Here is a 14595-nt window from a genome sequence, read left to right as displayed (position 1 = left end):
TCAGTCATAGCCACTACCGTGTTGAACATTGTCTCATTTGATGTTTACAACTGTTCCGTGTCTCATTTTGCTTAGATTAATTAGAGATTTGACTGATTTAGGGCATGTTTTTCTTTTAAAGGGACAAAAGTGTTAACAATTCTAATAATATCTATAATTAGGAATATCAGTTACTATTATCACCGCGACCCTGAAATGGAGAAGCGGAAAAGAAAATGATGATGATGATGATGAGTTACTATTATTATTACTATTCAGTATGACGAGATGTGATTTTTCTTTCATTGCTATCCAGAATTATTCTTTAATCAGTCAGAATGTACCTTGCTGTTAGTTACAAGTATCTTACAATAGATTTCTGCACACTAACCACACTCCCTTTGCTAACTAACCTTTTTCTGCCACCAGAGGATAGACCCCAGACAACCTACAATGCACAACAGTGCCGTCATTCTTTCATTGTGAAAAATTAATTTCCTTTTGTTTTCAGTGTGAGGAGTAACAGGTTTTTTTTTGGATTGCCATCTTCCCTCTTTTACAGTTCCCTCATTTCAGCATGTGGATAACATTTAACCTTGCCTTTCACTTGAGGTATTTCACCAATTATCAAGCAGTCTTTCTTGAATGCAGCAAGATGTGTTAGACTTGGGGGAGAGAGGGACTGTCAGTGGGGGCTATGAGTAAAGCTATTAGGAGTTAATTGCTGTTAAAATTTCTGTGGCAGCAGGGAGCGCTGTGTTTGCAGACGGCTGGAGGAGGTGCAGACAGGGGGAATGCGTTTAGAAAAGGAAACTGAAGGGGGTGGGGGATACTGAAAGGGCTTTTCACTCTCCACAATTCTCTCTGAATTCAGCTGTACATTGCTGAGTGCAAATCAGACTGGTGACACTGACAAAACCTTTCAGGAGATTTGTGCACACTGCATAATCCATTTATAAATAAATACTATATATATATAATTTTTTTTGCCAGATTGGAATTGTTAATAGCAGTGGTGATTTATGGGGTTCCTGTCACACCTAATCTAAATGTTAACAATGAACCACTTCACGTTATGAATCAGGTTGTTTACATTGAATATTGCGAAAATATTTTTTAAATAATAATTCTATAATTGCCCTTTCATTAATCTAATAGGTTTTGTCATTTACCCCACTTCAATTTCTCATTGTTTTCAGACAATGGGGTGAATTCCTACCAAGTCTGTCCTGTTCAGTCTCTCATTAATTACTCGTTATTCCTGTGCATGCCGTGGCAGAGACAATGTTTTGTTTTGTTTTTTTCTTCAAGAGGCTGAGGGAATCTCCAGCAGTGGATCCCCAGGGGAGCATTTGATAGACACTTGCGTACAGCAAATCTGCAGCGTTTTTTCTGGGACGCTTAAAAATTGAAGTCTGTATTTGGTATGCACCGAAAATTTCATCAGCCTGTTATGACCAGGTTTCTAAGCCTCCACAACACACTGCATCTTAATGCGTTATCTAATTTTCGTATGTTTTAATCCTGTTGGCTACAAAATCATTTTTATTCCATATTTTTTTAAACATATTGAGGTCTTCATCCTGAAAAATACAAACGATCCTTATGCAAGATACCCAGAGCAAAATTTATACCTCAATAATTTAGACGGACACCGCCACCTGCTGGCGAATCATTCCTATAACAATATTCTAACATTCAAAAAAGGGTACTTTAATCCACTTTTAATTTAATTACAAAGTAATTATAAATAATCCACGTTCTTATGACTCAGACTTCATATGCATGTAGTTGCCTGTAAGAAGTGAAATACACAAAGGTAGGATCATTCCTTTATACATTCATTTTCTGTAACCGGTTCAGGTTTGCTGTAGATACAGTCTACCTGTTTTCACTGGAAACAAGTGCAGGACAGTTCACACCCTGGACAGAGCGACTACTTTCAGACAACTGCCAACTAATGTTATGGTAACACTGAAGTAGAATCTGGAAATAACACAACTGCAAGTCTCTAATTTTAATAAAATAATTTCAAAACAGAAGTCAGTGTTTGCTGCCCTCTGCATATTCTTATGCAGTGAATTCAGATGGTTCAGTGCTTTTTCATGGTAATGCATCTGCAGGTTTACATAAAGCAATAAGTAATATGGATGGTGTGGTCAAAACATAAAATCTCTCAGGAGGTAAGTGTAAGGAGGTACAAAACTCTCCAGCACAGATGAATAGGTAGGGCTTTATTTAGGTTACAGTGTTCACAAATGAAATGTGATAGACATAAAAGATTGTATGATGAAAGTATGATTATTTAGCATTCATTTACTAAAAAAAGACTGTAGACAAAATTAATACTAATCTAAGACAACCTACCAGTAATATGGCAAAATTTGTACAATTCAATCATTTGATATTAAAAAAATAAAAAAAATCCTTCAAAATCTATGGAATGAGTCTAAAGCTTTAAAAATACTATACAGCTAAAGCAGTAGTGCAGAGGCAGATATAACTTCTTCAAGAAATAAATAGCACATATCAGTCTAATGTTAACATTTAAATGGCAACAATTACACCTTTTGTACTAAACTCATGCTAAGCCAGTCATATAAAAATATAGTTAGCTATCAAATACAAAAATATGAACGTATTTCCTTACAAAACATTTTTAGCAGTAATAGAGTTTAAAGGACATTTTTTAAATAAAACTCCTCATGGTCAGATATAAATTCTAAAACTGAAGAAGTGGGCTATCAGAAGTAAAATTGATATGCTTGATTTTAGGAGATAGAAAGGTTTTTTTGTATCAGTAACAAGAAATGTTTCACAGAAAAAAAATGATTTTTTGATTACCAAAATTATTTAAGAATTATATTATAAATAACAACTAAAGCTGCCACTCATTTTGAGTATTTATGTTGTAATCTAATGTGCATTTAAAAAAAAAAAAAAAAAAAAAAAAAAAGATACAGTGATTTATTGGCTGATTGATACATGAACAGTGGCGTCTAGGGCTCTACTGACATTACTAAAAAAAAAAAAAATTAACAAAGCTTACACAAACCTTTGGGTTGCTAAATGACATCACTTTGGGTTGAGAAATGCCAAATAAAGTCCCTAAAATCCCTGAAACTCAGGCAAACTTTTACCCTTCTGTATCTTTGTGGAGTGATACTGCTGCTGCTGCTGCTGGTATTAAACTGCCTCCATCCTACTGCCAGACACAGCTGTTGCCATAAGATGTTCCACCTCTGTCTTCTGTCTCTTCAAGGGGGTCTCTGAGCCCTCTTCATTCTCCCTCTTACGCACCAAACTACTGACTGCGTCACTACTACCTGGGCTGCTGGTGTCAGACTTAAAGCTGGTATGGAACTTTGTGTCAGTAGTATGATCATAACTGTGAGAGGATCCGTTTGTGTGGCTCCGGTCTACTATATGCTCAGTGACACAGGCAACAAATTCCGTAGAATGGAAATCATCGTCTGAAAAAGACAGAAGTCAGGAAAGCTCTTATTAGTGCCTCAAGCACCAAAACATTCTGCTGCACGTAGCTACTGAGTGGAGATTACAAGGAGTTGCGCTGACCCTGTTTATTAAAAAGAACTTGGATATGCCATTTTAATAGTCAGCCATCCTAACCTTTCTGTTTGGTGATGCCTTCACTTTTCGACTGCATACCACTGCAGCTGGAAGTAGCTGGACGAGCAGCAGCTTGGCTGAGCTCAGTGCTCTCCCCCATCATTTGGTCTGTGGAGTCCCTGAACACACAAACAAAAACCAGAAAAAGAAAAAAATTAAATAAAAGCAAACTTATCAACCATAACAAAGTTACCCCGCTTATTTCTATACTCACTGCAATGCTGTGTCTGATCCACTAATGCCAGCCCAAAAGACACTAACACTCCACCCTCTCAGTGTCACTGAAGGGCTAATGGTCCACTACCCAAAAAACACTTGCTCTGTGGTGGTCCTAACCACTGAAGAAAAGGGTAAGCGTGGGCTATCAAAGTATTCAGAGCATCAGATCTACAACTTCAAACTGCTGTACAATTACAAGTACATCTGTGTGGTAAGAGATGATTAAAAGACAATAGGTATAGAATCATGTGGTAATTTCAATATTTTGAATGAACATCATGCAAAGTTTACTGGACACGGTTTCCTCTCACGGTCCAAAAACACACGTTGGTAGGTGGATTGGCGACTCAAAAGTGTCCGTAGGTGTGAGTGTGTGTTGCCCTGTGAAGGACTGGCGCCCCCTCCAGGGTGTATTCCCACCTTGCACCCAATGATTCCAGGTAGGCTCTGGACCCACCGCGACCCTCAATTGGATAAGTGGTTACAGACAATGAATGAATGAATGAATCAAGGCAAAACATACATTTTCTCCACTTACAGGAAATAATTCATTCATTCATTATCTGTAACCGCTTATCCAGTTCAGTGTCACAGTGGATCCAGAGCTTACCTGGAATCACTGGGTGCAAGGCAGAATCACAGCCTGGAGGGGGCGCCAGTCCCTCGCAAGTTGACACATTCACCCACACTCACCTGTGGACACTTTTGAGTCACCAATCCACTTACCAACGTGTGTTTTTGGACCATGGGAGGAAACTGGAGCATCAGGAGGAAACCCACATGGACACAGGGAGAACACACTAAACTCCTCACACAATCATTTGGATTGGGACTTGAACCCACAATTTCCAGGTCCCCAGAGCTGTGAGACTGCAACACTACCTGCTGCACCACCCTTATAGGAAATCTCTAAAGGAAACGAATAAGCATTAAATGACACTACTACAAGGATCTTAAACTCTGGTCAGGGCAGGTGTGTTTTCTGCTCAAACACATCTAGTACACCAACTAATTAACAGATTAATTGATGTGTTTGAGCTGGGTAACTAGACATTTGATGGAGAGACTGATACCTTCATTGCACTAATCTGGCTCTATTGTCAGGATTCTGTCAGATACATTTCGATTTGCTCTATATATATCCATGTATATGCATTTCCGTGTATTGTACTGGTCCAACATGAATCAAAGACTGCCTCCAAAATGGCAGACTTGTGACTGGTCTTTGTGTAAGTCAGATTTCTCTTCCTGAAGTAGTAGGTAGTTCTTGGCCATGTTAAGTGGTGAAAGGTGTGAGACTAGGAGAGCTCTAGCTAAAAACATAAAGAAACAAAGTTGGCTTACATGACACCAGGATGAAGACAGGCTTTTCTTCTCCACAGTTTCATTTGCTGTGCAAAGGATATATAATAGACATCGGTCAACATGTAAGAGCTTCTTTAACAAATCTATCTCTCAAATGGGCAGGTTTTAAACAACTGCACATCATCGCTCTTTGATTAAAAACACATATCTCCATTTTAAGTGGTTTTCACTTTTTTACATGTGTAAAATATGGACATTAATCTCTGTCTGTTCATAGCTGCTAATACCAAAATGACCAATGAAAAGCTGAAAAAATCTCAAGTTTCTGTAAATCAAAACCATGCATCTCCCCCATTTTCAAGTTAATGGCTGTTTACTTGTGAAATATTAGACCAGCAACCTATCATTAAATCAGGAGTTATTAATAAATTAAGAGGAACATTTATATTACTGAGCAGAAGCATTTAATGTTCTGAGGAAATTTACTGAATTAAGTCCAAACAGGTTTTTTTTTTTATTTTGTTTTTGTGGGTGTAAACCTTTTGACTCACCTTGCTGGCTTCTTCGGATTTATCGTTCCCACATGCTTCATCTACTGCCTCAAATTCTTGGTTTTCCTCCTCTTTCAAAAATGACAGGTCCTCTGAAAAAGCGACAGCAATAAAATGGAATAAGCATTCATAACAACTAGCTGCCATCTGAGTCACTTTGTTTGTGTCAAAGTTAAAAAATAATAATTTAAACAGAGGAAAAACAAAATCAGCATTTGTCAATTGGAATTTGCATTATTTCATTTTTATTGCTACAAGGAAATATTTACATAAAATAAAAACCTGAGACACTTACCTTTAGCAGGCTTTATGTTGACCTTCAGTTTGCTTAAAGCTTCTTCCTTGTTAAAATTACATTTTACTAATTCAAAGAGCGCCTGGAACATGAACAATGACAAAAACATCATCTCGTGTTTTAGTTAGGTCATCATCACGAGGAGAATCCTTTAATAAATACAACCATTTGATATTGAGGCACCTGTTCGTTGTCTTTTATAAGAGGCCTGTCTGGGACAGCCTCCACACTAGTCTCCTCTCCAGTGCGCTTAGAAGCCTCAGCTAAATATTCCACCACCTCCTTTTCCGGCAGCAACTCTGGATTCCACAAGAGCTGATCATCATTCTCATATGCTGCAATGGCAAAACAATGACAAGTTAGTTTAGTGATATCTAGTTAGATGGACCCAAAGCACTGCTATTCAAACCGTTACTGATATGTATACCTTTCTCATCTTCTTCATATTTGCACAGTCCTGGTGTCTCAGCCTGATACATTGGTCCAACTTTAACCTCCTGAAAACCATTAATTAAAAATTATTCATTACGAAAAAGTTTTGTATGCTTTCAACAACAGTGGTTTAGAAGCACTCATTCTTAAAGGTTTACCTTCTTCCACTCTTCAGATGGAATATATTCCTCATCTTCAGACTCTTCAGCATCATTTCCTATGAATCAAAAAGTATATTTTAAAAGGCTGAGAGTCTAAAGATGATGTGCATTTTTGATGTGGAGGAGAAGAGGAAAGCATGGTTTCTACTTTGACACTCTACCAAATGGATGTAGACTACACAACTTGAAACTGATTTTACGTCCTTTCATAAACAATATTTTTCTTAGTATTCCAATTTCTTACAGACAGAAATATATTTCTTAGGATTTTGTGTTTCAATGGTGTCTCAAGGTTTGTTTACTGTTTGTTCTCTCTTTGGTCTTAGTTTGGAGAGACTGTTCTTGATAAAATTATTCTGTTATGGATCAAGGACTCGTGCCCATACCTAAACTGCCACAAGACATAGCAGTATGGCCTATGGTAGAGCAGCTGTTTACTTGAGCTCAAGTAAATCTGATGCAGATACATTTAGGAGTCATGTAAGGGTCGTTATCTTTATTGACTGCTCTTAATCAGTGACAATATTTATGTTTATAATCCAGTCCAAGTTAAGTCTATATCTTAGTGAGATTGGAGTTAATGTGCAGAAACATTTTTGTAACTCAGTTTTCTTATCGTTGTTGTGGCAAATTCTAGCCATATTGTCTCCTCTGATATGTGAACCCAAATACTCTTTCTTTTTCAGTTGCTGTTAACATAATGCTCCTGGACTGCTCAACACACCTGGAGGAGAATGCCACCTGATAGGCTATGTCAGCTAATAGACACTTTTGAGAGCTGACTGACTGGGGGAGCCGTCCTACGTACCCAGAGAACAAAACCGAACGCGCTCTCTTGGGTTCCTGGAGTCAACAGCTGATCATAGAACAGGTGATAGAGGACTTTTCTCCACTTTTATTAATTTTATTAATTATATTTTCATTTCAGGTTTCCTTACTTTTTTCTTAAAACTGATTTAACATTTCAAGCCTTGATATTATTGATGTTACTTTTGGGGTAAATCACAAAACAAATTTGTGTTTTTCATAAATGTCCAGTTGTTTATATAATTCAGGCTGAGGTATACTACCCAACAAAATAATTTAAAAAAAAAAGACTTAAGTCTTTGTTCTTCTCTACTAAGTGTGTGCACTACAGTGAAATAAATGTTCCTATTCACTAGACATGTCATAATTGTATGTAAATATTGCAATGGCTGTATAATGCAGCAACATAAGTCACTATAAGCCTGTTAAGGAAAGACTAGAACGTACCATCAAAATAGCTGCATGGCTCAGGGCAGAGAAGTTGAGTTGTGCTGTGTGCCCTTCTGCAGTGACCAGACTCTTCACTTGATGAATTAGTGTCTTCTTCCCGATCACATGACTCCCTGTCCTACTTATATAAAGAGAGAAGAGGGAAAACTCAAGGCCTACTTACTGAAAAAGTCAACATTTGTCCCTTATGACTTTGCATTAACCTTGTTTGCTTTGACTTTTCCTTGAGCAGTGCTCCTCTGGTCATTCTTTGTAACATCCTGCTCTTCTGTTTCTTCTTCCTCCTCTTCTGCAGAATCTCCTCCACCATAGCCATACATTTTAAGGAGCTCATGGATGGGCATCTCTCCTTCCTATAACAAACCCAGATATAAATAACATTTAATGAAATTACTAAATCTAAGAACAATCCAGAAGATTAATAAATGTTAAACTTTAGCATGTGCTAAAGATATATTGTCTTTCAGGTTTTTTTACTAGGGAAGACAGAAATGCACAAAATAAATATCTGATGACTTATACGTTTTTAATTGTGTTTGCAGTAGATGTTACTCACGCGTGTGAGGTCGTCTATCTCAGAACTAAAGTTGGTCTCTCCTTGCAGCATCTCCTCCTCCTCCAGCGTCTGCTCATCATCAAAGTCATGGACCAGCATGTCTGCAGACGGCTGAAAATCACCGTCTTCATCACGGACAGGATCCCCTACAGTTTAAAAACATATTCTTTCTGGTATCTATTTTTTCCTAATGTATTTCCCCTGAACGTGTTACTGCTGGTAGTCATTCATATATATATATATATATATATATATATATATATATATATATACACATACATACATACATACACACACACATATATATACATATACATATATATATATATATATATATATATGTTTTTTTTTTGCCTGGTAGACACAAGTATATGTCATTATGGCAGTAGAACAATTATCAAATATGGAGATTATTATTAAAAAAAAAAAAACACTACACAAGTTGTTAGTGCTTTTATCTGTTTGTCAAATATAAATATATTGAGTAGAGACTTACCTTGCGTAACTACACCACTTAGAGAAAGCTGCAAAGATTACATAAAAATCAATTAGTACATGATTTATCTATCATATAGGAAACAACCTGACCTGAGGTTGTAATAAAATAATGAATAGGAACTCAATGTTTGACAAAAAAAATAGTAACTACTTAATGTTATGACCATCACTTTGTTTCTACACTCACTGTCCATTCTCTTGGCGCCACCGACAATACAGGAGCAATTTGTTCTCCAAATAGAGACTGTTGTACATCTCTTTTCATCCAGCAGCACTGCTGTGTCTGATCCTCTTGTACCAAAGCAACACTGAGAATGCGCTGAGAGTGATCTACCAACTAATTCATACCTGCTGTGGTGTTCCTGTGGGGGGGCCCTGACCACTGAATAACAGGACGAAAGGGGATTTAAAAAATATGCAGATAAACAGATGAACTATATTCAGTAATTGTAGAACTACAGTGTGTTCCTGTGTGGTGAGTGAAGCTGATAAAATGGACCGTGAATGTAGATACAAAGAGGTCGTCATAATAATATAATGGTTGATTACGGTATAGCAATACAGTACTATGCAAAACATGACTAATACGATTTAACAAACAACTGATCACAGAAACAGAACAACAGCAACTTTCTTTTACTTTGTTAAGCAATATGCAGTTAATCCAGGCAGACACTAATTTCAGAAATCTTATACTGGGACAACAACTCATTTAAATCCTTCGTGTGGACAACACTGTTGGATCATATGCTCACCATGCACATAAGTAATCAGTCCTAATGAGGTTATGGGAAGATGTGGATATTCACTTTGTGCATGACTTCCTAAACACCGCCCCCACCCCCCACCCCCCAATATAAACACGGCCCACACAATATATCTCTTTGAATAAATGAGACCTTTTTTCACGTAATTTACGAATACTTTTGACTATTAAGGTCCTTAGCTCAACTGCCCTTTATAAATCATTCATAGGCAGTTTTAAGACAAGTAAATGGCAAAAGTGTCCGGTCAGAGTTCACATTCATCTGCACTGAGGGTTCCGAGTGTCTTTTCTATTTCACAAAGTTGCAGCCTTCAGCTTCAACACATTAATCGCGCAACAAACCCCTGTAGACTTCACATGTATGACATATAAATGTTTATATATATATATATATATTTAACCAATAAAAAAACTCATTAATCGGTAACTTGTAAACTCTTTATGGCCTGGGATACTGTCTGTTATTTAAAAACAGCTATGAACTACGAAACTAAAGATAAACCGGAGCCAATTTAGCCAAATCTGCATACATTAAATATATGGACAATATGTGTTTGGAAATACAAACCCTTATTACCAACCCTTACTAATATTAATTTATTCAAGAAATAAATAATAAACCGTAGTTTCCTTGATCGCTTAAGCCATTCACGTTTACGTTCCACCTTAAATGTAGCCGCGGTTCTCTTTCTGCTGCACCATTTAAGGTGGAGCTGAAAATTCAAAGTTTAGCTTCATTCGCCGATTTACCAGTGTGGCTTCCGCCGTGAGACACTGTTGTCGGTTAATTTGTCAGGGAACCGTTTAGTATCGGAGCCGGTGTCAATATTAATAAAGAATTTCCTCTGTTTACACAGTTCAGCGGCGAGCTCAGCGCAGTTAGGCTAATGTTAACCGTTAGCCTGTTGTGTGAGCGGGTAAAGTTAACCTCGCTGAGTGAGGTAATGTCGGAGGTGAAGGCACACTGGTTGTAAAAAAAATTATCAAATAACGCTCTGCTGCAAAGTTCATGTAAAAGCGCTGTGCATCCTCGGTTTTAATTCGTGGGCCAGTGTGTTGTGTTGGAGTCTTACCTCCGCCATCACATCAGTGAAACCTGCGCTCAGACTCAACACGGTTCAACTTAAGAGTCTCCACACAGCGACATCACTGAGTCTCACTGACAGTTTACAGGTCGCTCATTATCACAAACTCTTTATCATGGTTGTTTTGCCAGCATACATGCTGCCTGAGTGTAACAAAGATTTTCACGGCCCTTCAAACAATATCGTCGTGTAGCTGAGCTGTTATAAAAGAAAAACAAATAAAAAAGCAATACACATTTACAATACATTTTAAATCTTTATATATTTTTACTAAGTAACCATTAATTAACCAGATTTAAACAAGTTATAAATTATAATGTGAATGTATTTGGGTTAAATGTTGCACCTTTTCCTGAAAGAAGAATGAATGCCTCTGTGTTGAGAAGCAACGACAAGTGTTGGCTTTGTAACTATTTATTAGGGTGGTGTAAGTGTGGTATCAGATTTTAGATACATGTAATAAACATTAGGATACAAAGAGATTAGATGTGTTACACACTGATGAGTTTACTAATAGAGAAATAGCTAGTCTGGTATGGCTATACCTGCATGACAAAAATAATAAAACATTTTTCTTTCTGTCACTATTAACTCTAACATTAAGTTTATTCAGTTACTTCCCTGGAAAAAAGCAGCCACTCCTGTAAATAAAGATCTAAACGAGTACACTTTCATTATAATACTTTCCAACTATTTCCTACTGTTTTTTTAACATATTTCTGAAGTGTTTAGACACAGAAAAAAATCACGACTGAAGTCAAGCTAGCCTCCAATTGGAAAAGCTTGGGCAAACTAACCCCCTCATTGTTTTGGTAGAACAGCGCCATCTGAACATTACGGTAAGAGCGTGTAGGGGAACGGATTTCAAAAGAAAAGCCAAAAGTCACTGACAGGTAGGTAGGGAGGTAGGTGGGTGGGTGGGTAACTAGGTAGGTAAAATAAGATAAGATAAGGTGTAAAATATCCTATGCCAATCCATTAGAGCACATAGGGCCCACCACACTCCTCCTACCTGCAGCCACCAAAATTCCTGAATTCTATATCTCACCAAAACTTTGCTGTGGTCATTTATGATCTGATCATTCATTCATTCATTCATTATCTGTAACCGCTTATCCAGGTCAGGGTCGCGGTGGGTCCAGAGCCTACCTGGAATCATTGGGTGCAAGGCAGGAATACACCATGTAGGGGGCGCCAATCCTTCACTAACAAACACTCACACCTACGTACACTTTTGAGTCGCCAATCCACCTACCAACGTGTGTTTTTGGACTGTGGGAGGAAACCAGAGCACCCGGAGGAAACCCACGCGGACACGGGGAGAACACACCAACTCCTCACAGACAGTCACCCGGAGCGGGAATCTAACCCACAACCTCCAGGCCCCTGGAGCTGTGTAACTGCCACACTACCTGCTGCGCCGCCATGCCGCCCCATGATCTGATCAGCAACCAGCTATCCTTAACAACCACGGTTAATCATTGAGCCCAAACCATGAGTACCCAAACCAGCCACTGTATCACTAACACATCACTGGGGTCACCACAACACCTCCAGAAGGCCCAACAGTGAAGTCTGGTGTTACAGACCCACCCTTTACTACCAACAACCGTAAATACACACTGTCCTCTCTGATGACTAAGGCTATACCTAGCCCAACTGGCACTGTTAATGCATGCTCAGTGCCACCAATTTCCGTGTGAACTTTCCATGCTACATCACCAAAAATCCCAACAGCATCTGTACAGTGCATTTCCCCATGTCATCTGTGCTCTCCTCATCCACAACCACTGACTAGACCTTTCAGCTGTTTCTGATAACTCCTTCACAGCTGCACTTATTTTCCAGCCACTGATGCCAAACTGCACAAGCAACTCTATAAAATAACCTATCCATTTACTTTCAGAGTACAGCACCATATCTGTTTTGACACTTAATACCGAACTGCACATGCAGGGATGTGGCCAATTTGGCTACAAATCCCCTAACACCCATCTCCACTGGTCTTACATGTGCCTGTCACCCGCGTTCCCTCACCTCAGCCGCCAAGTCTGCATACTTCAGCGTCTTCCTTTCAAATGCTTCGTCTATTGCATCCTCAAATGCAACCATTAACTCTATGAAATAAAGTTGCTGTCCAACTTTATGAAGATGCAGATTTCATTTTCCAACAGGACTTGGCACCTGCACACAGTGCCAAAGCTACCAGTGCCTGGTTTAAGGACCATGGTATCCCTTTTCTTAATTGGTCAGCAAACTCACCTGACCATAACCCTATAGACAATCTATATATACCATTTATATAAAAAATCTTTTAAGAACATTCATTTAACTTTCACCTGGAATGTTTCAGACTAACATTAGGAGAACTTTTATCAAGGTCAAGTAACGTTCCATTGACGTCACTGAACTGTAAGAATGTTTGCTTCTAACATTAGAACCTTTACATAACGTTAGTGAAAATTGTGGGAACATTCTCTGTTAGCTGGGGTGATACTGTTTTGAAATGGAACACCAGATTGACTTGAGTGAGTGACATGTTCAGATGGTGTACTTTCATTCTGCAGTGAATTTGTTCTGTGCAAACGGTTTCAGTTTAATAATTAGCTACATTTGGAATTAAAGTTACAGAGATGGAACGACACAAAGGGCCTTTATTTTGAAATGACACATCAGAATGATTGAGTGTGACATATGTGAGTGACAAAATCAGATGGTGTACTATCATTATGAAGCGAGAGTGGTGTGTGCAAACTGGAGGATTCCTTTTAATAAAAATCTAAATTTAGAATAAAAATTACAGAAATATAATAATTTAAAGAACCTTTACTTTGAAGTGACATGTCCTGATATCATCATTACATCCACTAAATAGCAGATATTTATTTATTATTTATTCACTTATGTATTCTTTTTTACATCGATGTCCTGTCAGTAACTAGTTTTTCTTTTGAAATCAGTTCCCTTACACACTCTTACCATAATGTTCAGAATATGCATTTCTACCAAAACAATAAGGGGGCTCATTTGACCAAGTTTCTCCAAGTGGAGGATGGCTTGACTCCAGTTGTAAGAGTGGGTGTGCAGAGGGTGCAGTTCTCACTGCTGTTTCTTGAACTGACAAATACCATTCACTCATTTAACTCCTTAAAATCAAAATCACTGGTCTGTGATATATGTGTAATTTGCATGATTATATGATTAATCAACTTTTTTGTCTTATATCTCACTCTAAGGCACATCATTTGAGAGACGCACAATAATATGGCAAAAACAAACATCAGCAGATGTTTTTATTACAATAAATTGCACATTTGATTTTGCCTCTAAAGAAAAGAAAAAAAAAAGAATTCACCAAATGAAAAATGCAATTGAGGTATTTTAATTTTATAAGCCCACAGCTCAGTTTTGCACTGATACAATCAATGAGTATCTGTTGATATGAATGGAATAAAAATAAAAGTTTTTAATGGAGAAAAGGATGATTAAATAATAGAAATCATGTAACTGTCACATTGTATACAGTGGTCTTGAACTTCAAAACAATGACCAAAACAAATAAAACAAAATAGAAAGTCAAATATGCATCTCTATAACAAAGTTGCAACAGTTTAGAACCCTTGTCAAATAATCAAGATGTATAGTCAGCCCTTCAAAAGAACTTTGCTTCTACACCTGGGTTAATATCAATAAAACAATGGTCTGAACAATACATGTAGGTGAAAATACATGCATGGTAAACATTCAGTGTTATATAGGGTATTCCAGATGTATAACATCTAGATTATACTGACAAACTCCTGAACACATTTTCTATATCTTAAACTGGTCAAAAAAGTACCAATTATATCAGTCTTGATG

General features: G+C 37.7%; 2 protein-coding genes across 4 annotated transcripts in view; one reads left to right on the top strand and one right to left on the bottom strand.

Moving 5' to 3' along the window:
* lrp8 (low density lipoprotein receptor-related protein 8, apolipoprotein e receptor) overlaps nucleotides 1-7364 on the top strand; it is a 183206-nt gene extending 175842 nt beyond the window's left edge. Inside the window, exon 18 of the mRNA XM_066665571.1 lies at nucleotides 7259-7364. Within this exon, the coding sequence (XP_066521668.1) occupies nucleotides 7259-7317 (59 nt within the window). The 3' untranslated portion in view covers nucleotides 7318-7364. The remainder of the gene's footprint in view (nucleotides 1-7258) is intronic.
* On the bottom strand, nucleotides 2212-12863 carry mier1a (mesoderm induction early response 1a, transcriptional regulator). 3 transcript variants are annotated; one of them, XM_066665572.1, is made up of 13 exons: nucleotides 12772-12863; nucleotides 8882-8909; nucleotides 8386-8531; nucleotides 8033-8182; nucleotides 7827-7947; nucleotides 6570-6628; nucleotides 6407-6476; nucleotides 6163-6314; nucleotides 5980-6061; nucleotides 5685-5776; nucleotides 5173-5219; nucleotides 3610-3728; nucleotides 2212-3452 (listed from the first exon to the last, which is right to left on the bottom strand). In XM_066665572.1, the coding sequence occupies exons 1-13, from the start codon at nucleotides 12844-12846 to the stop codon at nucleotides 3166-3168; spliced, it is 1428 nt and encodes a 475-aa protein (XP_066521669.1). In that variant the 5' UTR covers nucleotides 12847-12863; the 3' UTR covers nucleotides 2212-3165. The 3 variants fall into 3 exon arrangements, with proteins under 3 accessions (XP_066521669.1, XP_066521670.1, XP_066521671.1); XM_066665573.1 differs by lacking the exon at nucleotides 12772-12863 and adding an exon at nucleotides 10723-10792; XM_066665574.1 differs by lacking the exon at nucleotides 12772-12863 and adding an exon at nucleotides 9639-9662.
* Nucleotides 12864-14595: the final 1732 nt, after the last annotated feature.

The sequence above is a fragment of the Hoplias malabaricus genome, chromosome 3 (genome assembly GCF_029633855.1).
Source record: "Hoplias malabaricus isolate fHopMal1 chromosome 3, fHopMal1.hap1, whole genome shotgun sequence".
Classification (NCBI taxonomy): Eukaryota; Metazoa; Chordata; class Actinopteri; order Characiformes; family Erythrinidae; genus Hoplias; species Hoplias malabaricus.
The sequence above is the reverse complement of the archived record's forward strand: the minus strand, read 5'-3'. Positions and strand labels throughout refer to the sequence as shown.